This window comes from Eptatretus burgeri, chromosome 7, assembly GCF_056783735.1.
Source record: "Eptatretus burgeri isolate ZD-2024b chromosome 7, Ebu_testis_v1, whole genome shotgun sequence".
In the NCBI taxonomy this organism is placed as follows: Eukaryota; Metazoa; Chordata; class Myxini; order Myxiniformes; family Myxinidae; genus Eptatretus; species Eptatretus burgeri.
In genome coordinates, this window is record NC_140967.1 from 97,122,266 (window position 1) to 97,147,095 (window position 24,830).

General features: G+C 46.2%; 1 protein-coding gene across 2 annotated transcripts; it reads right to left on the reverse strand.

Annotated features, from left to right (window-relative positions):
* Positions 1-486: 486 nt before the first annotated feature.
* Positions 487-23,707, reverse strand: CH25H (cholesterol 25-hydroxylase). Of its 2 annotated transcripts, none has more exons than XM_085889735.1 (4): positions 23,541-23,707; positions 18,904-19,222; positions 14,448-14,600; positions 487-1,174 (listed from the first exon to the last, which is right to left on the reverse strand). In XM_085889735.1, the coding sequence occupies exons 1-4, from the start codon at positions 23,705-23,707 to the stop codon at positions 1,013-1,015; spliced, it is 801 nt and encodes a 266-aa protein (XP_085745861.1). In that variant the 3' UTR covers positions 487-1,012. The 2 variants fall into 2 exon arrangements, with proteins under 2 accessions (XP_085745861.1, XP_085745862.1); XM_085889736.1 differs by lacking the exon at positions 23,541-23,707 and adding an exon at positions 19,367-19,498.
* Positions 23,708-24,830: the final 1,123 nt, after the last annotated feature.

Below are 24,830 nucleotides of genomic sequence, written 5' to 3' on the forward strand. Positions count from 1 at the left end.
CACGAGGAACACAGTGGTCACACATGAAGTCATAGCTCACATGTTTTGGCAGCCATATTGGATTTATTCTAAACCCTACAAAATCTTCTCCAGAGCAGCTTGACAGATTGAGGGGAAACCACACGTTCCCCAAGCCGTGGGGATGCCAGAGTAATTGATGTCACGTGGTCTGGCCACCATATTGGATTGAACAAAAATCTTTTTAAAATTCTTTCTCTTGAACTGCTTAATCGACATGAAACTTCACAATTATGATCGAGTAGTAATGGGGAATATATGTTTTTAATTTCAATCGGATCCATAGTTTGGCAGGCAGAATTATTTAATTTTTTTGAATCTGGGTTCTTTTTGTTTTTGATATATATATATATATATATTTTTTTTCCAATAAGGCTCATTTAGCTGTGCCTGGATGGGTTTGAAGGAAGAGGAGTGGCTGCTGAATCCTATCCAGGTTCCTCCTGATGACTCCATTTTTGCTTTTTAATTATGTAACACATGAGTGCACAAATGCCACACAAAACAAGTCCTGGCAAGGGGCTGCAATCTCTGATTTCTTGTTTATTTTGCAATTAGAATACCATGTGGTGGAAGGACCTATTGAGCTGCTCTATATACCTTAATATGGCATGCATTTAAAACATGGGAAATCTTCCAGGTTCTTTGTAAAATCATTAGCCAAATCAACTCGGGAGATCATGACAATCATTTTGGTACATCAAGCTCCAGTAGAACTCCACAAAAAATATGCCTCACATACATACACATACACACACACACACACACACACACACACACACACACACACACACACACACACACACACACACACACACACACACACACACACACACACCTCATCCATTTATAGTAGAAGATACCTGTATATTAAAAGAAAGAAGGAAAAAAAAAACCCCAAAACTTTACCCCCACTCTCCTCCCATAATCAGGGTACAACATTGAGCCGAGATTCTGCGATGCACAGCAACAGGAAAATGTGTGTTGAACAAAGTTATGGTTCCATGGTCCCAGCAAGCTGGTCCCAGTGAGTGAAATAAGGTGCCAGGTTCCACTTGTGCCTCCTGTGATGCTTGTCGTGATAAGTTGAGCCCCCGTAGAGCCCCCATGGTAGCAGGTGTGCCAAACTGATCGGTAGCTCCACGCCTGAGTGATCCTAGTGGGCACACATTCACAATTGTCATCGATGGGAAGGATGATGCTAATTTGACAAAGCACATAACCACCATCTCTCACCATCATGCACTCCACTTGACTGGAAGTACATATATCGAGACCAATATTTTTTGGTGTCGGTAGTGCTGTTTTGCACTTTGACCCCATGTCACATCACTGTAGCACAAACTAAGTTTTGCGTCTGTTTACCCCCAAGATCTGTTGTGTAGTTTGGGTGAAAATGTGAATTTTACAATTTAACAACAATGGGCTTTGGTGAAGTCTTGCAATGTGTAGAGAAAAAGCTTTGACCCATTACGAACACAATGGATGAGGTTTGGATGTGCTATAAAAAGCCAAACATGTGCAGTTGATAATGTAATTGTTGAAGGACTGTTTGAGCGTTCATTCCAAGTGCTTTTTTGGCACGAGGGATGTATGGAACACTTGGGTGCAAGTTTCTATGTAATGTAATTGGCTCCTGCAATAATAATCGTTCAGCACATCCAACTCATGCACCTTTAAGTTTTCAGAGGTGACACAAGGCATTCTGAACAAATTTGAAACACCAGCACGTGGATCATCCACTAAAAAACACGAATCAAATTTTTTAATAATCCATTACAATGCTGTGCCTGCCAGAAAATGAGGAATCAAATCAGACACCTTCAATCAAGCAGGGTCTTCCATTAGCCATGTTGCAAGGGTCTTTAATGTGAGGGTGAGGAGAAAACTGTGACCACAGAAAATGTTATGAAATCATTGGATCAAAACGAGATATGCCAAGTGGACGTCGCAGGATAATGACTCCTGAAGAGGAACTGCAAGTTCGCATGACCTGTCGACACAATCAGTTTCAAATTGCCCAGAGTACTGCAAACACTCCCTGGACCGCGATGCAGTGATTGCTGCCGGATGTGGACATACTGGTCCTTTGAAACCGCCGCGTCTTCCAGCATGTGCTGCACCGCCGCGTCTTCCAGCATGTGCTGCACCGCCGCGTCTTCCAGCATGTGCTGCACCGCCGCGTCTTCCAGCATGTGCTGCACCGCCGCGTCTTCCAGCATGTGCTGCACCGCCGCGTCTTCCAGCATGTGCTGCACCGCCGCGTCTTCCAGCATGTGCTGCACCGCCGCGTCTTCCAGCATGTGCTGCACCGCCGCGTCTTCCAGCATGTGCTGCACCGCCGCATCATTGACTTCTGGCTGCTTACTGTAAAGGTTGGTGAGGTGCGGTAAAACTTTGAATACTGTTTATTTAATCATGGGTCCAAAACATCCATTAAATAAGTGGTGCATCTGCTGAAGAGCAGAATAAAGAAAGTGACGACATGAGCGGAAAAAGTGAAAATGTTAGATCGACTTGAGAGTGGTGCACGTGTTACTGTTGGCAAAAAAAAAAAAAGACGACAACGTCAATGAGTCCACTATTTGTTACATTCATCAATGTAACGATGAAATTATGGCTAGTGCCAGTTCTGGGGGAAATATTGCCTGTGAAGTAGCATCATTAAGGCGCAGAGATCCATACATTGAAAAAAATGGAAAAACTATTGAATGTGCGGTCGGAAGGTGAACATAAACAAGCTCAAATGAGCTCAGATCCTCGTCCTCTTCGAGATGACGTCATAGTTATCAGTTATGTCAAGGAGAGCTTCGCTTCCACGTTGGGTCGCAATGAGAAAATACCACAATGCAGCATTACATGATTAGGTCACAAGGATGATTAGGATGAAAATTATTCAGCATTTATCTCTGAGAGCTTTGCACCTCATCTGTGTCCCATAAATAAATTGTATCGACAACAATCACGTGTCTGTTTTTGATGGTGGAGAGTAGAAATATATATATATATATATATATATATATATATATATATATATATATATATATATATATATATATATATATATATATATATATATATATATATATATGACACCTGATGTTGGTGCAGTGGTTGGGGCAGTGGCTTGGGACCCAAAAGGTACTGAGTTCAAGCCCCGTTGGGCCACTGAATTAATATATATATATATTGTTGCGGATTCCCGCCCGCCGGCGTGCTGACGGCCACGTAACTCGAATCGCGGCACGTCGCCCACCGGACGGACAATCCAGTCGTGACCCTCTCGGACTAACGCCGGGAACCAGTCACGGGTGGACCTTTCGGTCTCACCGCGATCGAGCCAATCAGCCCCCGCGTGGGATAGGGTTGCTCGCCAAATTCGACCTACCTAAGTACCCACGCGGAGGGTAGACCGGGCGATCGCACCTCGCCGCAGGTCGACTTCGGACACGGGCCACTTAAGCGACCCGTTCCGTACTAACGGAATAACCGAGCGGTGTTATCGTCGACCTCGACGGTTCGATTAATTATCGGGCGTATTCAGCCCACTACCAACCCTTTACGTGAAGCAAGATGAGGATTCAATGGGAGAAATGACGAAGCGAAGCGGGAAACAGTTCAACACAAAGCACATTTATTCGCGGCACACGGGAAGCACACATATTCAATTCCACCAAAAGCACACAGAAAAAACACAATTCCATTTACACAAAAAGCAAATGTAAAAGCGAAAACACAATGCAGAGCTAATACCGACTACCGAGCACACGGCAACACTTATACAATTCTACCTCACAGACGGCGCCGACAACACATACCCAAAACCAAGGAAAAGAATACCCCCAAGAATGAGGCGGGCCTGAGGCCGAGACCGGGTCGCGCCTACCCGTCTGGTGATGAGACGCGGAGCGGCGATGGCGCCCCAACCCCGCGGGCCTCGCGGACAGTGTCTGGTAGGGGGTGGGAAAGGGGCCCCCTTGGTCGCACTATCTCAGCGCGGGGGGAAACAGGAGGGGGTTGCTGATGCTCGGGGTATAGAGGATCTTTATTATCCCTGGTGTGCGTCTCCACCTCGGCCAGGTCGCGCTGTCGGCCTCCCTCGGGTGCAGCTCCCTGCACGACGCGAGCACCCCCTCGTCTGGTGTCGCCGCCTTTCCACAGCTCGTCCCCTCCGTTCCGACTCCAACGCACACGACGAGCAGCTCCACCGCCCGCGAAGTCTTGACCCTCTGCTTCCGACTCTCCTACTCTCCGCCTCTGGACTCTCCGCCTCTCCGCCTCTGGACTCTCCGACTCTCCTACTCTCTGACTCTCCTACTCTCCGGACTGACGAACACGGTCCTTTTATCAGCCCCGTAGCTTCGCCCTCTCATCTTTGACCCCCTCCCTTCGACCTTTCACCTCGCTCCCCATTGGCCCGAGAAAAAGTGGGCGTGAAGGCTTTTTGATCCATAAATTTGCATATATCGATCGCCCTGGGGGCGGGGCCAATTCGCCCCTCGCTCACTGATTGGACGGCAAAAAGTGGGCGTGTGTCGTTTTTGATCCGTTTTTGAAGCACAAAATCCGTGATTTTGTACACGCTGTTCGGCGCGCGCCCTGCACGAGTCCAACACCGGTACCCACAAGCGGCGCAAGAACGGTGGCGATGCGACGGTTGCGAGGTGTGATGGGAAGGTCGTGGCGGTTGTGGTGAAGCGGCGTTGTGGTTGGTGGTTGATGTTGTGGTTGTGGTGGTAATCATGGCGGTTGGTCCAAAATAAAGATAGCAAAAGAAAAACGGCTATCCTGAAGAGTCGCAGCACGCATAAATGACATGTATTCCCACTAGACAACGGGTTTGGGCCTAACTACACATGTACTTACCGAGATACCTCACCTAAGGGACCTGAATGGTGGTTTGCGAATTTGGTAACCACAACAATATATATATATATACCAAGTCGTATAACACCAGGGGCTTGACTCAGCCTGTCATCCTTCCGATGTCGGCGAAATGAGTACCAGTGTACTGGGCCCGGTGTATGCCCCGGTTAGAATAGGTGTACCATATCCCTGTGTGTCATAAGAGGCGACCAGGGTTGCGTCAGGAAGGGCATCCGGCATAAAAACCTATGCCAAATCATTATGCGGACAACAAAAACGACTTTCCATACTGGATCAGTCAAGGCCTGGGTTACCAACGACCGCCACCGGTACCGGTGGTCAGCAGGGTACCAGTGGAAATTGTGCTACTGCTGGGCAAAGGAGGAGAAGGAGACGGGGAAGGCAAGTCCGGAGGCAGTGGGAGAGGGGTAAGGGTATAAGTGTGGAGGTGAGAGTTGGAACTCTGAATGTTGGGACGATGACTGGCAAAGGGCGAGAGTTGGCTGATATGATGGAGAGAAGAAAGGTGGACATACTGTCTGTACAAGAGACCAAGTGGATGGGGAGTAAGGCTAGGAGCATTGGAGGTGGTTTCAAACTGTTCTACCATGGTGTGGATGGGAGGAGAAATGGTGTCGGGGTAATCTTGAAGGAAGATTATGTCAAGAGGGTATTGGAGGGTGAGGAGAGTGTCTGACCGAGTGATGAGTGTGAAGTTGGAAATTGAAGGAGTGATGATGAATGTCATCAGTGCATATGCACCGCCTATGGGGTGTGAGATGGAGTATAAAGAAGATTTCTGGAGTGAGTTAGATGAAGTGGTGGAGAGTGTATCCAAGGATGAAAGAGTGGTGATTGGAGCAGATTTCAATGGGCATGTTGGGGAAGGGAATAAAGAGGATGAGGAGGTGATGGGTAGGTGCAGTCTCAACAAGAGAAATGTGGAAGGGCAAATGGTGGTAGAGTTTGTAAAAAGGATGGAAATGGCAGTGGTAAATACGTATTTCAAGAAGAAGGAGGAACACAGGGTGACGTACAAGAGTGGAGGAAAGTGCACACAGGTGGATTACATCTTAAGCAGGAGATGCAACCTGAAAGAGATTAGAGACTGTAAGGTGGTGGCAGGGGAGAGTGTAGCTCGACAGCATCGATTGGTGGTCTGCAGGATGATTTTGGAGGTGAGGTTGAGGAAGAGAGTGAGGGCTGAACCAAGGACCAGATGGTGGAAGCTGAAGGAGGAAGACTGTTGCGTGGAATTTAGGGAGGAGGCGAGACAGGTGTTGGATGGTGGTAAAGATGGGTGGGATGATTGGGCAACTACAGCAGAAGTGGTGAGGGAGATAGCTAGGAAGGTACTTGGTGTGACATCTGGACAGAGAAGGAAGATAAGCAGACTTGGTGGTGGAACGAGGAAGTACAGGAAAGTATAAGGAAGAAGGTGTTGGCGAAAAAGAAGTGGGATAGTCAGAGAGATGAAGAAAGTAGGCAGGAGTACAAGGAGTGGTGGCGAAAGGCAAAGAGAGAGGTGGCAAAGGCTTAGAAAAAGGCATATGACGAGCTGTATGAGAAGTTGGATGCAAAAGAAGGGGAAAAGGATTTATACCAATTGGCAAGACAGAGGGACCGAGCTGGGAAGGATGTGCTGCAGGTTAAGGTAATGAAAGACGTAAATGGGAATGTGCTGACGAGCGAGGAGAGTGTGTTGAGAAGGTGGATGGAGTACTTTGAGGAGCTGATGAATGAAGAAAATGAGAGAGAGAGAGAAGGTTGGAAGAGGTGGAGATAGTGAATCAGGAATCGGGGTGGATCAGGAAGGATGAAGTGAGGACTGCTATGAAGAGGATGAAAAGTGGAAAGGCGGTTGGCCCAGATGACATACCAGTGGAGGCATGGAAGTGCTTAGGAGAGATGGCAGTGGGGTTGTAAACCAGATTGTTTAATAAAATCTTGGAAAGTGAGAGGATGCCAGAGGAGTGGAGATTAAGTGTACTGGTTCCGATTTTCAAGAACAAGGGTGATGTGCAGAGCTGTGGAAATTACAGAGGGATAAAGTTGTTAAGCCACACCATTAAGTTGTGGGAAAGAGTAGTAGAAACTAGGTTGAGAAGAGAGGTGACGATTTGTGAGCAGCAATATGGGTTTATGCCAGGAAAGAGCACTTTGAGAATGTTGATGGAGAAGTATAGGGAAGGCCAGAAGGAGTTGCATTGTGTGTTTGTGGATTTCGAGAAAGCTTATGATAGGGTGCCAAGAGAGGAGTTGTGGCCTTGTATGAGGAAGTCGGGAGTGGTAGAGGAGTATGTGAGGATCGTGCAGGATATGTATGAGGACAGTGTGGCAGCGGTGAGGTGTACGGTAGGAATGACGGACCGGTTTAAGGTAAAAGTGGGATTGCACCAAGGATCGACTGAGCCCTTTCCTATTTAAAATGGTGATGGACAGGTTGACGGACGAGATCAGACTGGAGTCTCCATGGACTATGATGTTCGTGGATGACATCATGATCTGTAGGGAGAGTAGGGAGCAGGCTGAGGCGAGCCTTGAGAGGTGGAGGTACGCACTGGAGAGAAGGGGAATGATAGTCAGTTGGAGTAAGACAGAGTACATGTGCGTAAATGAGAGGGAGGGTGGTGGTATGGTGCAGTTGCAAGGAGTTGAGGTGGGGAAGGTGGATTGGTTTAAATACTTGGGACCAACTGTCCAAAGTAACGGAGAGTGTGGGAGAGAAGTGAAAAAGAGAGTGCAGGCAGGATGGAGTGGGTGGAGAAGAGTTGCAGGAGTGATTTGTGACAGAAGGGTAGCTGCAAGTTAAGGGGAAAGTATATAAGACAGTAGTGAGACCAGCTATGTTGTATCGTTTGGAAGCGGTGGCGCTAACAAAAAGACAGGAAGCGGAGCTGGAGGTGGCAGAGCTAATGATGCTGCGATTCTCGTTGGGAGTGACAAGGATGGACAGGATAAGGAATGAGTATATTAGAGGGACTGCGCAGGAATGATGGTTTGGAGACAGTGAGAGAGGCGAGATTGAGATGGTTTGGACATGTGCACAGGAAGGAAGCGGAGTATATCGGGAGAAGGATGCTGAAGATGGAGCCGCCAGGCAGGAGGAGAAGAGGAAGGCCAAAGAAGAGGTTCATGGATGTGGTGAGGGCGGAAATGCGGGTGGTTGGAGTGTCAATGGAATATGTGGAGGATAGAGCGAAATGGAGCCGGTTGATCTGCTGTGGCGACCCCTAATGGGAGCAGCCGAAAGGAGAGAGAGAGAGAGAGAGAGAGAGAGAGAGAGAGAGAGAGAGAGAGAGAGAGAGAGAGAGAGAGAGAGAGAGAGAGAGAGAGAGAGAGAGAGAGAGAGAGAGAGAGAGAGAGAGAGAGAGAGAGAGAGAGAGAGAGAGAGAGAGAGAGAGAGAGAGAGAGAGAGAGAGAGAGAGAGAGAGAGAGAGAGAGAGAGAGAGAGAGAGAGAGAGAGATATAGATTTACACACACACACACACACACACACACACACACACACACACACACACACACACACACACACACACACACACACCCAGTGTTGTTTGGTGGATTACCTGAAATCCTTCATCAAATTTCTCTCTGTGACATCCATTCACAATGTGATGAATAGTCTGATCTAGGTGACCAGTCACTTGCTGGACTGTCTTTGTAATTCCATTTGTGGAGGTGCTGTGATGTCCTTGCTACAACGGGAGTCACTGCACAGGTGTTGATTTCAGTGTGTCGGTGATTATCCGCATCGGTATTTTCAGGACAATGTCCAAGTGTTTTGTGTGGCTGCTCTCTGCCCAAACAGAACAGTATTCCACTGTGGAGTACATAAAAGCAAGGCGAGCATTTCAAAGAGTGTGCACTCGATCCCCAGCTGGCGCCTGCCAGTTTCCAAATGATGTTTACCCTGGTCTTGGTCTTCTCTGTGACACATTTTAGGTGTTCGAGGAACATGAGGCTGTGATCAAGGGTGACTCCAAGGTACTTGGGGAACGGTTCGTTCTTGACTAGTTTGCCACAAAAGGAAACTTGGAGTTTCCTGTTAGCCAGTTGGTTACTGTGATGGAAAGCGGTAACTGTCGTCTTCGTCGGGTTTGCGTGGAGGCACCAGTAGATTAAGTATTGCTCAATTATCTTTAAGTCCTGGGACAGGGTACGTAAACTTTCAAAATGACGTAATCCGCCCCCGGAATGCTCGGTGCACATGTGCAGAAACCCCAGAAAATTGGGGGTTTCAGTGCAGCCACGTATATCGTGTGTGCGAGAGTACGGGGTAAGTTTAAAATGATGATGTTTACTTCTAGTAATAGGCGTCCACAACCATCCTTGATCACGTTATGAAATGTCGGCAGAGTCCCTCACTTTTTCATCTTTATTCATTTTCTCCACAACTGCTTGAGCAATAGACACGAAACTTTCTACATTGGAGCGCCTATCCGTGGAGAATTTCTTTTAACCCAAGTTACATAATGATTGGATGGAAAATGCAGCCAGCATTCCAAAAAGTCAGTTTGCTGTCGGCATGGATTGCAGGATGTTTCACGTATCGGGAACACTAGCAGGGGTACCCGGCGTTGCTGGGGAACACCGGGTCCTTCCTCTCACCCCACCCCTTCCCCTCCCTCCGTTAGTTACCAAGTGTAGTTACTGCTGTTCAGTTTCAAGTTTCTTGTAGAGCGCTCGCCAAGTGGCTTCGGCAGTTGAGCAAGCACTCCATTCAAAAACTGTTGATAAGGAACAGCTGGCTCGGCAAGCACTAGCTTGCTGCTTGGTAACTGAACACACACACCTGGACATCTCGACAGCATACAGTGCAGACAAAACGCCGACAAAAAGACAGTTTTTTTTTAAAATGAAAGGTTTTAAATATTAATCATGAGTATTTTCGCTGTCATGAAAACGTACCTTGTTCAGTTTCAACGCGTTGTTTTAGTTTTTAAAACGGATGTAAACTCACAGGTGAGGTTGAGTGTACATTTCATACAACTTTAAAGTGTACGTGTACATCACAAATATCTCTCAGGAATTTCCCTGACGGCCTCCCGATTAATTAACTATGGACACAGGTATTTCACGACCAAGCCGATGTTAATATTTATTTACTGCACATTACACGTGTATTACATGTCCATCAGTTTGTTTATAAGCTTTAAAAAGCCGGGCGAAATATAAGTTTTTTTTTTTATTTCATGAGAGACCTCGATTTTCTTTCCTCTGCATTATGAGAACGTACCTTCATTGGGTGGTGTACATGACACCGTGACCAGGATAGCTGTAAACAAAACATGCATTACCTCGTTAACCTCCGCCATCGAAGATGGATGGAGGTTACTGTTTTCACCCCTTTCTGTTTGTTTGTTTGTTTGTGAACAGTATTATGGAAAAACTCCTCGACAGATTTCGACAAAACTTGGTGGGGGGATTAGGTCTGGTCCAAGGATCATCCCATTAGATTTTGGACTTGGTCCAAAATCCAATATGGCCGCTATGGCGGCCATTTAAAAAAAATTTTTGATTTTTTTGTTTTTGCATTTCGACATGTTTTAAGTGATTTCCAACCCCCCCCCCCCCCGCCCAAAAAAAAAATTTAGAGAAAAAAAATATTTTGCAACTTTTTTTTCAACAAAATTTCGATTTTTTTTTTTTTTTGCATCTCTACATGTTATAAGTGATTTCCAACAAAAAAAACATGCAAAAATTATAATTGCGGTTGATTTTAGAACTTCAGGTGGATATACCCACGTAAAAATCAATTTCTGTCTCAAGGAATCAAGTTATGACGAATGAATTGAGTATGTAAAAATTAAAAGTAAAAGGGAAAGTTGCAAACTATAACTCTGTGAGCACTGTTGACGTCAAATTGAATGAATAGGATATCAGGTTCACTTGAGTGACCTAGCAGTATTGGTGGCGGAGGTTTTGCACTCTACAGAGTGCTCCCCCTCTAGTTTGAGTTGTAATCAAAATGTACCTTCGTTTCTTCAAAATGGTACATTTATTTAATGATAGAAGACGCGTTGTTCAGTCTTCAAATGTATATCAGAAGCTTATAAAGTCATCGCAACGCAGAGCAAAAAAGATGTTGGCGATTTCTGGACAGCGGGAGGGAAAGGAGTTGTCCTTCTGCAGTTGGGTTACTTCTTATAAGGAGGTTGATGGCAGGATTTGCACTGCGGCCACCGTAAAACCCTTCATTCCGCAAAACATTCCAGAAGCATTAAAAAAAAAATCTCAAAACCCACTCGGTGGGAGTATCTCCTGTGCAGCTTCCTTTCACAGGGCAGCTCACCAGATGATGGGATTGGGGCAAAGCCTTCGGGACCCCCAATCTTTGATGATAGGAGGGAAACAACAGGGTAACATTCCCGGGTCAGATTGCAGGAGAGTGTGTCAGGGTGGTGCTGAGATGTCATCTAACAGTTAGCGGTCCCCTTGGGTTAACCTGAGGCGGTCCCTTCGAGTGGGTGCCTGGAATGTCCTATCCATAAGAGAGGATGATCACCTGTCTCTGTTATCATCTGAGCTCAAGCGTTTGGATATCGGTATTGCAGCACTCTCTGAGGTTCGGAGACCAGATTGCGGTGAGATCATGTTGGGTGGTTACACCTACGATTGGTCTGGTCACTCTGATGGTTTCCATACACAAGGAGTTGCTGTAGCTGTGTCCAATAAACCGACTCCGATCATAATTGACGTAACACCGGTCAACGAGCGTATTATAAGACTAAGTATTCATCACTCCTTTGGTGTCATTTCCCTGGTCTCTGTATATGCTCCGACTGAGGCGAGTGATCTCACCGTGAAGGATGCATTCAAAGCCATCCATACTCGAGTCTGTGGTTGATCAGTGCCCCAGGCGAGATACACTTCTAGTCTTGGGGGATTTCAATGCATCGACTGGAACTGCGAGGGATGGTTATGAGACATGTGTTGGTCCCCATGGGTCAGGAACTGTGAACCTGAATAGCAATAAGTTTGTTGACTTTGGAAGAAGTCATGGACTTAGGGTGGCTGGTTCTGCGTTTCAGTGCCCACAAGCTCATCGCTGGACTTAGTATTCCAACGCTGGCAGTGTGGCAAAGGAGATTGACCATGTGCTGGTTGATGGTCACTGGAGGATGATCCAGAACAGCAGGGTCTTCGGGAGTGCTCAGTTCCTCAACACTGACCACTGGCTTGTTGTAGCAACTCTTCAGTTGCACCTTAAATGCAGGAGAATGGTACCATCCCAGCCTTGGCTGGATGTTGGCAAGGTCAAGGATGAGAGGGTAGCTGAGGAGTTTGCGAACAGGCTGAGTGGAGATTTGGGGGGTCTGGGTGCTTTTGGAGATCCTGAAGAATAGTGGAGTGCCTTCAAGTCCACTGTCCTTGATGTTGCCGGTGGATGTCTTGGAACTCACCGAAGAGCGAAGAAGAATTTTGTCTCTCAAGGGACACTGGATACCATTGACCAGAGTCGCAGGGCCAGGCTAAATGGCAGAGCTGAGCTGTTCAGGGAGCGGATGCGTAAAACTGTACGTGCGCCAAGGGTGGACAAGGCCTACGTGTGAGGAATCTGTGAGGTGGTAGAGCATCACCTGTGGTCAAGTGATTCTCGTCCTGCTTACAGGGGAATTCACGCATTGCATTCGTGCAAGGCCGTCTCTTGGTGTACTGCAGTTAGAGTGGAGGGTGGAAGGCTCTTGACAGAAGTGAAGGCCTACTGGGTCAGTTACTTTGAGTGGCTGTACCAGGCTGATCCACCAGCTGTCGAGTTGGATGTCAGGTATGTTACTATCCCTATTGCTGACCCTCCAATCAACTGTGGTCCACCTTAGTTTGTGGAAGCACAGGCTGCGGTGAACCGGTTGAAATGGGGTAAAGCTCCAGGGATCTGTGGCATCCATGTTGAACTTCCCAAGGCTGGTGGAAATGCTGCACTCGTGTTATTGCATGCAGTTCTCTGCTCTGCCTGGAACACAGGCGTCATCCCAACTGACAGGAAGAGGGGTCTGTTGTCCCTCTCTGGAAAGGGACGGGTGATCGCCCAGACTGCAACAACTACCGAGGGGTGACGTTGCTCTCAGTACCGGGCAAGGTCTTTGCTCGGATAATTCTTGATACGGTTCACCACAATCTGCCTGAGCACCAGCGTCCAGACCAGTCAGGCTTACACCAAAGGGGTCAACGATTGAACGTATCCTTGCTCTTCGGGTCCTCACCGAACGCAGACGAGAGTTTCAGCAGGGGCTGCTTTGCAGCCTATGTTGATCTCTGTAAAGCGTGTGATTCAGTGAATCGGGATGCCCTCTGGAGGATTCTTGGTCTTCCTGGGGTGCCACCAAAACTGATCGATCTGACGTCTGAACTCTACTCTGGTACTGAGAGTGCTGTGAAATGTGGTGATACCATCTCTGACTTATTTCCAGTTGTTACCGGAGTTCTTCAGGGGTGTGTACTGGCCTCCACACTTTTCACCATTTGTATGAACTGGATTCTGGGGAGGATGTCGGAGAGATCAAGCTGCGGTGCATCATTTGGGAATGTTAAGATCTCTGACCTTGATTTCGCAGATGATGCAGTCAACTTTGCGGAGACTTTAGATATCCTTTTGGGGGCCCTCGTGGTGCTGAATGAGGAGTCTGAGCCGCTGGGATTAAGGGTTTCCTGGGTAAAAACTAAGATCCAGGCTTTCAATGACATCTTGGACTCTGCTGTCCTGTCTGTGCCTGTTTGTGGTGAGGATGTTGAGGTCGTGGAGAGATTCACTTACCTTGGCAGTGATATTCATGTCTCTGCTGGCTGTGAGCCAGAGGTCAAGAGATGTCTGGGTCGGGCCTGGGGAGTCATGGATTCACTGGATCATGGGGTTTGGCACTGCCAATGCCTGTGCGGGAGGACGAAAGTCTGAGTCTTCAGGTCCTTGGTGCTTCCAGTCTTGCTCTATGGATGTGAGAATTGGACTCTGACCAGAGATCTGAGATGGAGACTTAATTCCTTTGGTACCGGGTCTCTTCGGAGAATCCTTGGCTATCGCTGGTCGGACTTTGTGTCCAACAAGTAGTTGCTGAGAGAGATTCAAATGAGATTTGTTACCTGCATCGTCCGTGAGCGTCAGCTGTGGCTATATGGACATGTGGCTCGTTTTCCTGACACTGATCCTGCTTACCAGATTCTCTCAGCGAGGGAGACTTGTGAGTGGAGGAGGCCAATGGGCTGACCACGTGCCTCGTGGTTGCAGTAGTTTGATCAGCCTCTCAAGGGGATGGGGATGGGGATGGGTCAGGAATCTGCCTGGGGGATGGCCAGACGGAGGCTCCTGGAGTACCGGCGGAAAGTGGACGCAGTGACACGCTGCTCTGGCGCATGCTCCCATACCTGACCTGACCTGAGGTTGCCTTTGGTTGGATTTGCCTTCGAAGAAGGATGATAAATATTTGAAGGCAACTGCCTCGTTGCAGGACTCAGTGAATCAGGGATGAGAAGTGTGCAACTTTTATGTGTGCAAAATGTGTGCTTTTTTTCTTTTCTTTCATGTCTGCAAAACAAAAATGTCAGCATTCTGGTTCCACCATACCTCGACAGAGAGATAGACATTGAGGATGGAAAAGAGCAAGCCCGTGAGAGGGTGGAGGCCAAGTACAATGGGGTCCATAGCTGTCCACAATCCAGTAGCAAACAGCTCGTACGGACTCATGAACTGTGTGCTCCAGGCGAATGGCTGCAAAACCTGAAACGGAAACACAAGTGAACAGGTACACCTGAGGAAACATGATTGACGTCACGCGTCTACTTATTTGCCACATTTTGTGACGGTATTCTGAAATTGTGATTAATGTTGGATTTTTATACAAGGCAGAATCTATTTTCTTGCTCGCTGGATCAATCCATTCATTCATTCATTGATTTGTATCCAGAATCTGGATGCTGTTTGTATCCTTCTTCTGGAGGTATGGCATGACTGGCGTAGTGCCTTTCGTCAATCAGGGCAACAATTTGATTTTGACAGTGTACCGATATACAATTATCTACTTTTATTTAAAAACAAGTTCGAAAGGCAGCATGGGATCTTTAAAGTCCATCGACGAATGCTACCAGATGGGACATCTGGCTTAATGCCTGCTCTGAAGGGTGGTGTCATCTTTGATGCAATGTGCTGCCTGTGAGGCACAGAAAATGTGAAGGAATCATGAACCGACAACCTATTCTTTCACTGGACCTCAAGGGACCAGCACTTGGAACTGAAAATTGTTCTGCAGATTTGGAGTCTTTTGGCTGATCTATGTCTTTTGAAAATTATATTATTTAACAAGATTTCTTCTGGCATCGTTGGACATGGAAACACTTTTTCGAGACACAAAGGATGGGTTAGATATGCAATTTCAATGGAAGATGAAATGCATTTATTATCTTGTCAGTGACTTCTGGACACTACCACTGACACAGCTCAATGGTTGATTACCATTATCTTCCCTCAAGGAAGCATTTTCTTGCTCTACCCTCGCTTCTCTTGGAACTTCAATTTGTTTTTCTCTGCCAATGAAATAGCATTCAAGGTAAAGTTTGAGTTTTGTGGATTTGTTCGTAGAAACATGGCATACTTCCCTTAAGTTTCTACAATTTGTCAATTCATATTATAATGGAACGGAGGCCCGTACTCTTGACAGAGCTTCATGCTGTTCACAACAAGTCGAGGAGATGGAAGCAATCTGGGACAGGTTGCTGGAGGTGATTCGGGCAGGATAACTCGTCTACTCTTCACGAAAGACACCAAGTGATCTTTAATGTCCCCCAACGATCAGCAGTGACGGAAGGGTCTTCAAGCGTAACGCCTATCCATCAAACGGTGCACACATCGATGCCTCCAGGAAGGCAGTTTATCGCTGGGTCTAGATTCGAACCCAGTCAAGACAGCTCAGAAAGCGTGCACACTTTTAAGGCCTGAACTCTCCTGCCGGTCCATACCTGTCGATTACTTGATTTATTTTATTTTCATTCAAAGTTCAAACCACTGCTGGACATTGAGTGTTTACTGCTTCCACTACAGAGATGGCTTCGCAATCTTGCCCTTGCATTTTCAGGCTCTTCTCTAGTCTTGCATGACAGCATCACAAATTTACCAAGCTTGCTGCCTGTCCTCCTGCAGCAGCACCAGCTGATGACTTTATCTCCTTTCGTAAAAGTGAAAACCCCCATGGTTTGTTTTTGTTTCTATTCTGGTCTATTGCGAAGCTTCCTTTTGAGGGTGGCTGCTGACCACACAATCTCATGTGCCACACCATTATTAATCTCATTCCCCCAGTCTGCGGTATGGGTGGGACTTCCTTCCTCCTTCTTCTTCTTTTTATACTTTCAAACTATATCTAATGAATGCATTGTTGATGACACAATGTAAATGGAACTGTGAGTAAAGTCAGAGCACGTAAATCCATTGTGGATCGTACATTATCTCGGACTCGTGGAGTGTGGCGCAAGGATACAAAGAGGAGAAAACATTGTACCTCATGACGAATTACGAGGATGTCAAAACCATCCATCCATTGGCACCATACTCTGTACAGAGCTTCGGTGCTGCCGAAGCAGTCTCCTGGGCTATTGGGCACAATCTTGGATGGGACGCCACTCCGACACAGGAAACCAGCAAGCTGGTACTCATTTTGCCGACCTCGGAAGTATGACAGGCTGAGTCAACACCACCTGGTGTTGATTCAACGGCCGAGCGGGATTTGAACTCAGGACCTTGGAATCCCAAACCCGCCACCCTCACCATCAAGTCAACACCAGGCATATGTTAGAAGACTATGAGCAAATTACAAGTGAACATTAATATCCATCCATCCATCCATCCATCCATCGGAACCATACTCTGTGCAGAGCGTTGGTACTGCCGAAGCAGTCTCCTTGGCTATTGGGCACAATCCTGGATGGGTCGCCAGAAAGCTGGCACTCATTTTGCCAACGTCAGAAGGACGACAGAGTCAACCCCACCTGGTATTAATTCAACAGCTGAGTGGGATTTGAACTCAGGATCCTCAGATCCCAAGCCCACCACCCTCACCATTAAGCCAACACCAGGCATACGTTCGAAGACTATGAGCAAATTACAAATGAACATTCATATCTGGAATTTGTAGGTAGCCTTGGCAATGAGTTGATCTGTGTGCTGTTTTAATATCATATTGGTATCCAAGGTGATGCCCAGTCAATGTTGGATGTCTATCAAGAAAAAGTTGTTGATTGACACAGGTAATGGTTGGATAGTTTGTCCAGGGTGCTAGCCATAACTCACCGACTGTTTGACCGTAAGAAACACACCGTAAGACCTTTAACGTTCATGAACGACCAGTGTTGGCAGATGGGTAATCCGGCTTAAGGTTTGCACGATGGACGGTGCATCGGCCTTCACGTCAGACATCAGAATAGCAGTTTATCGCTGGATCGGACTTCAAACCGAGGCTAGATAGCTTAGGGACGACTGTGCATACCTCTCGGCTATCCTCCCAATCAATACTGTCCTGTGTATGTTGTATATTAATTGCAAGCATCAATGGACCATGAATTACTCCCATGGTGGTTCAAAAAGTTACAAACTTCAATCCAGACATATTCCCATTTACTATTAGTAATACTAGTGTGCATCTTGAGACAATTTTCTATCCACTTATCTGTCTGATCTTTGCCACTTGCTCTTACCACAGTGAATAACCGCCAAGTTGTTAACACGGTACCAGTACTTTTAAAAATACTTTCTGAAAATCCGATATAAAGGGAACCTACTGCATTCAACTACCATTATTCACATAGTTATACGTAAAAAAGTTAGAATTCACCTAGTTAGCTTGTAAAACGATATACTCTTCATGAACGCATACTGAGCAGCCTAAACCACATTAGGCCTTCTTCCATGGGTGCTTTAAATTGGACTCGAACAAAGTGCAGAGTCATGTTTGCAGGTTAGTCCATATCAAATTGGAAGCCCCTACCTCGGGTGCCACCTCACCAAATCTCCAATTATACTTTCTCACATTTAAACTGGGCTGGCAGGATGGCCGAGAGGTACGCACAATCGCCTCTAAGCCATCTAACGTGGGTTAGAAAACTGTCATCCCGGTGTTTCACAGGTAGGGTGATTCATCGATGTGTGTGTGCCGTCCCTCGGATTGACATTAAACTTGGCGTCCCATATTCCGGCAGTTGGTGGACGTTAAAGATCACACGGTGTCCTTTGCTCAAGGTTGTGGGCATCCTGAACATGGGCATCCTGAACAAATTACAACTTCCTGCCCAAACTAATGCTGGGAGAGGGATGGCAAACAGCCCAGCAAGACCCCCGGCCAAGAAACTACTTTTGGCGCAGAACGAATGCTCTGTACAGAGTACTGTATAATGTATATTGTACATCAGTCATTAGTGATGAGTCAGGCACAATTTCCCTACTATTGACGTTGTACTTACTGCCCCCGTCATCCCCTGCCACTTCTTAAACGTTGGTACCATTGGCATGTTTTTGATCACTCGCTGCCTCTCCGGTCTTAATAGAGCGATTGAATATACCCTCGAGCCCTCTACTCACCTTTTCCTCAAGCTCCCCCGTGAATCCCCCCCTCCCACCCCATAGACCCCTCTAATGAATGCAGATTTTGATACGGTCAATACACTTTGGTACACCACGGGTGATGAAGGTTGTGGTCAAGTTTCATCAAAATTGTGTGTGTAGTTTTGGAGAACAGAGTAAATACCTATGAGCGCAGATTTTGATGCCGTCAATGCACCTTCGTTAAGCATCAGCTATGAAGTTTGTGGCCAAGTTAGTTTCATCAAAATTGTGTGTTTGGTTCAAGCGATAATTACTGAAGTGTTTACGGACTTACTCATTCACCTACGGACACTGCTCGATCATATAAGCTCACTGGACAAGTCCAGTTGAGCTAAAAAAATGTAACATTTTACATCTGATATCCAAATGAACATCCAAAGTCTGTGGGGGGAGGAGGAAGGTAAGGAAGAGAAAGAGGAAGAGGAGGATTGTCTACCTGGTGGTGCTTTGCATGTACAGAACGGTACAGACCAGGGCAAGCATGGTGCAAACAATGCCACACAAAATACTGCGCATCAAAGAGCAGGAGGCTCGCCATGAGTCCCGTCACGATCTCGAGAATGGTGGGGGCCCTGGAAGGAAGCTCAATCTGGGCTCGCAGTCCCGACTGCAAAACTGATGCAGGAATCACGAAAAAGAGTGTGAGCAGGAGCGTGTGCACCACACAGTCGCGCTCTGTCAGCGACCGGTGAGCTATACCCAGGATCTGCGGTCGAGGAACTCGCCAGTGAGATGGTCCAATAACCATCAGGCAGCTGTGGTGATAGAAGGATAAGGTGACATTACTAAAACTACAAAAACAACGACTAAAATTATTCTTATTGTTATTTTATTTAAATCATTCTCAGTAGCTTGCTGTGTCTGGATCCTTCCCGAATGCCTGAATCCCAGATTCTCACTGAAAGCTCAGTCCATTGTCCTCCATAGGCAATGGTTTTGCCTCTCATTGAGTGGGACCATAGTGCTGCGTTAACCCTGTTCCCCTTGAATTGTCTCACTTCCAATAGGCACTGTAAAGTCTCCAATCTCTTCTTTAACATCATTATGAGCTAAATTTCCTCCTTTCACATTTATAAACCACTAACAGTGTGTCCACCCTCTGGGTGGGCAAGAGTTTGTGTATTACTTGCTGAAAAAGCATAATCTGTGTTTTGCAAGAAGACTGAAAATAGATGCTTGTGTGGTGTGCATCTAAAAGGGTCTAATCGTCTCAAAAGGTACGTTCCAATAGCAGGGTCGAAAGGGTCTAATTTCTCAAGAATGTAAATGCCGAAGGGGGTCTAAAGGGATATAAAGTGACTAAAAAGGTCTAAGTGGTCTCAACCTCTAAATGATCAAGGATCCAAGCAGTCTAACAATTTGTAACATGTTTGAAGGTTGTAAAGGGTCCAAAGGGAATCAAGGAACTTAAGGGGCATAAAGGTCGAGAGGGTCTGTGGGGTCTAAAGGTATCGAAAGGGTCTTCAAGGTAAAAGGGGTGTAAATGGTCTTGGGGGGATCTATAGTGGTCTTAGGGTTCTAAATGGTCTAAGGGTTCTACCAGGGTCTATACAGTCTACTCTAAGGGTTCATTAATGTGGTCTATAGTGTTTACAGGATCCTCGACCTCAAAGGAGTCTATGTGGTCTTAAGGGTCTATAGGGTCTACAAGGTCTACGGAGTCTTAAATGTCGAATGATCTTAGGGGTCTTGAAGGGTCTTTAACCGTCTATGGGGGTTTAAAGGTTTAAAAGGTGCATTCTAGTCATACTTACTTAATAGACGAAGACAGGGTGCAACTAATGTTCACAGTACGCAATTAAGAAATACATACCGAGGCTTCACTCACGGCTTCACCGTGTTTTCCGCTTTTATAATACAAGATACATGATCTCCAATGCAAACATTTGCTCCATTAATACTGTTACAGCCATCGTACTTGTCCCGGTTGCCTGGTTCGAATCCGGAGGATCGCTTCAAAGCAACTGCAAAGGTCGACCGTTTCTAACTCCCCCGCCCCGCTCCGTTGGATCTGCATCTGAATGCCACGTTACCGTACAGAATGGGAGCCGCAAAACAGTCCAACGTCACGCCGATGGGAGTCAACGTGAATCGATCTAATTCGACCGAGCAACCTGAGTCACATGACACGGGTTTTCTTGTCGGTGTTGAGACTGCAATCAATGATTCTCACTGGTACCCGAATGGACATCTTCCGGGAAGTTCCCTGAATCTACCGTCGTTGGTTTCATTGAAATCCGTTAATCTGTTCTCAATGCATCAGCTACCACAACCAGAATTCACCTTGAGACCAGGTATATTTACCCCACACACCCGAAGCACCCGAAGCGAAAAGCGGGGTGAAGAAATTGGTTCATGTCCGTCCGCCCATCAGTCTGTCTTCACAGTTCATGATCGTCAGCTTATGATCGAGGAACAACTTATTTAAATTTAATTGTGTACTAGCATATAAGACCTGTCGCTTCGCTGATGGGGATACCAATCTTTGCTGCAATGGCTAATCTATGGGGCAAGAACCAAAAAGGCTTCTTGGGAGATCCTGCCCTCCGTGCGGGGATAACCAGCACTGCAAGTTCGCATTTGCAGTTTCGACACATGTGCTCATGTTCCCACGCACAAGCCTTCCTTCCTTTTATTTATGTGCCTTGAAACCACTTTAAACTCTTATTTAAATTGAATTATATACTTGAACACAACAATACAAATCACCTTCATATCATAATACTTCCAAGAACCTCCAGTTTTTCAGTAGTTGGATGTGTTATTTCGGGTGGTGTATGTAATAGGAGCTGTCAAGCGCATCCCCTGGGAAGTGGGTGTGGCTGTGAGAGGGTAAAGTATCGGGGTGAAGACGAGGCCGCCAATATGGCTAAGTACGATGCAGATTGATGCTGCGCTTTGTGGTGATCAATAAAGCCTCCATCTCCAAAATGGCAACTTGATGTCGTCTCATTACCGTGTATATGGGTGTATAACACTGCTTCAGTCGTGTGAAGCTTCCAGACTTTTTTTATCTCGAAAATCATTATTTTACTGGGAGGGAATGTATAAGAAGCAATCAACAATCAATGAGCAAACCCGTTAACCCACTCCCGAATACGCACCCACGAAGTAACGAACGAACGGGATCCTTAATTATGTAACTGGAAGACTCAGTCATTCCACGAAAGATAAACAACAGATAGAGGCAGACAAGACAGAAATGTACTCGGGTTGTGTCCAACACAGCAGGAACTGATCCAAATAGCAAGCCCAAATGCGTCCTCGCTGCAGGTTGCGACCAGCACGCAGTACGGGGCTTGTGAGGAGAGGCCTGGCTGTGTGAGGGCATGGCTTGGTGCAGCAGCTCCATAGACCCAGGCACAGCCTTTCGCAAGGACCATTCTGGGTATCTCACCATTCACCCCCCCCCCCCAGCTGTGCACACGCCTTTATCACCTCTGGCTCCCACCTCATGCCGTGACGTCCCTCACCCCTCCCTGCTCACTCACCGGTGGGCACCGATCGTCCTGGTGAGCAGAGAGATTCTGCCTTGACTTTACCCCCCCCCCCCCACAGCTTGGAGGCAAACCGTGATCACGACGCTTGTTTTACTTTGCCACCTCAACGTGTGCCTGGCAGCCTAGTGAATGCGAAAAAGACACACAAATGACAGATTACGGGGGGGGGGGGGACTGGCAAAAAACATGGTGTCAAAAGGGTTGGTAATTTTAGAAACAGACACGGGGTAGAGTAGACGTAGCAGTAGAAACAGACGACGGCGCCTAACGATTACATGAGCGACGCAAATCTAATATCACAATTAATTGCTTTCTGATTATGCTCGACATTAATTTTAAGGAAATAGTTACTCTATATTAAGCATCTTTAACCCACCAGGAGTCATTGTCACAACAATACAATATCCAAGGCTAATGTAGGACACACTATGTGGAGTATGTGACGAGGATATCAAACAAAGCATGACACATTGGATTTGAACCAAGGATCTCAGCATCATGGAGCCTGTGGTCAGTTTAGAGCGACAAAACTGGAATGCTGAAACATGAAAACGAGAGTACAAGCTCTCTGTTATTGCTGATTCAGGGACTGGTTTTGATTCTTTTCAGGAGTGAATGCAACAATTCATCAGTTCTTGTGTCAATAATTTCGAACATTTCTTGTGCCTAAGCATTTTTGAAACCTCAAGTTCCTTTTTTCCTGGAACACATGAGTTTCCTTGTGCAAACAATTTGCTTAAGCGTGGCCATGAACACCACAAACAGTTTGACTTTTGCCCAGCTGGAGACGGCACTCGCCTCTCTCTGCTGGAGACGGGACTCGCCTCTCTCTGCATTGCCTAGAACGAGTAAAGGTTAAAGGTGAAGAACATTTAAAGTTTTCTTTGCGACACAGTATCTCTATGTACTTTACCACAAAAATTGACCGATTTTAAAATGGACATTATTTTCATCTCACCTGGACTTTAGTCCAGTGAGCTTATGCGATTGAGCAGTGTCCGTAGGTGAGTGAGAGTCAGTCAGTGAGTCCATAAACACTTCAGTCAAAACACACGATTTTGAGGAAACTTGGCCACAAACTTCATATCTGATGCCCAACAAAGTTGCATTGACCGCATCAAACTATGCACTCATTATGGGGGTCTACAGGGTAAGAAGGGAAGGTTGACGCCCCCAAATAGGTATCCGTTCTCTTCTCCAAAACTACACACACAATTTCGATGAAACTTGATCAAAAACTTCATCACTCGTGATGCACCAAAGTTTGTTCACGACATTATAGACATAATAATAATAAAATAAAATCTGGGTCTAAGGGAGTCTGCGAAGGGTTTAAGTGACTCTTGCTCCTGATCCAGGTGAGCTTTAGGACTCGCAATCCTATTTTTATGTTTCATGAAAGATCAGAGCAATTATACCGCAGTGCAGTTGATAAAAAAGATCAATGAGAAAGATACGGAGGAATCGGAAATAATAAAAATGCAGATTTTTTTAATCCTATCGTCGAATAGTGGGAGTTTATATATGATGGTGGATTGCGTTAAGTCTGGTTTTCTAACTCGTCTGGTGTTACCTGAACCAGGTGCAGATGATGAAATACGCCACGGCAGGAAACAGTGCAGAGAAGAGATGGCTGTGGAGCAAGGAGCTGTGATGGTCCAGCAGGTACGACCAGGTGGGCTGTAACAAAGGCTTGCTGGAGTTCATAAACCACCACAGTCTCGTCCAGATCTCGGTCATGACCCCTTTCGTATCAGGGAGTTACAGCCAGCTCGAGTACACTCCTGATCTTGAAAAGAGAGAGGCACACATTTGAAGGTGAATGAACAAGGCCACACGGTATAGTTTATACCAATGTGATAATCTACCGAAAGCGAATGGACAGTTTATTGGGAATCTTGTTAAAAATATTTTGCACCTGTATGACGAACGATGATTAATTCATTTTGACGTCAAGGCAACTAATGACGTTTTGAAAGAGGACAAATTGTGATGTACATTGAATGTAAGTGCAGCTCACTCACCTGAAGTTCCTTTGAACGCCAATTGTGCCTTCCCCTTGTTGATCAGAATCTGGATCTCACTTTTATAAGCACATGAGCAACAAGGGAAATGTGTTCGAGATGCGATAAGAGAATAATGTCAGTGTTCTCAGAAATGGAATTTGTGGTTTATTCGAGCTATTTAAGAAGAAACGCTATTCGGGACTTGTCATGCAATGAGATTGAAAGAGGTTCTCCAACTTTACATGCTTTAACCCTATTCAGGCTGGGATTTTTTTTTTTTGAAGAATGCTTCAGCTGGGGAATGGGGCTCGTGGGGTTGGGAGTGCGGGAAATGGAGTCATTTTGACCGTTTACACCTGCCCACCGGTGTTCAACTCCATCGTTTAACTGCAGCGGCATCACTTTGCCTTTGGTTTTTATAATCTATATAAATATTTTCAAGTGTTTGTATGTTATTCTTTCATGGTGGAACCGTAGCAACTAGAGTCCCCAAATTTTTTGTTGGGACTTCAGAATCTGAGCAAGGTTTTTAATGCCCCCCCCAAAGAAAAGGAAAAAATCAACCCCCAGGCGTTGCATGACAAAAAATATAAAAATAATTTAAAAAACTTCATCAGGGTTCTGACACACGTTTCGCATTGAAAACATTGAAATCTTGAAAATATTTTGGCGTGTTTGCTGGGGGTACCCAAGTTTAGGTCATAGGCACACCCCCCTCCCCCGGCAAGGCAATTCTCCATGAGCATGTGAGTTTGTACATCTGAAAATCAAGAAACTGACCTCAAGGAAGTAAATGAGGCCATTTGGCCCATCATTGCCATGGTGCACTCTCGGGTAAACCTCCACTATAGCTTTGA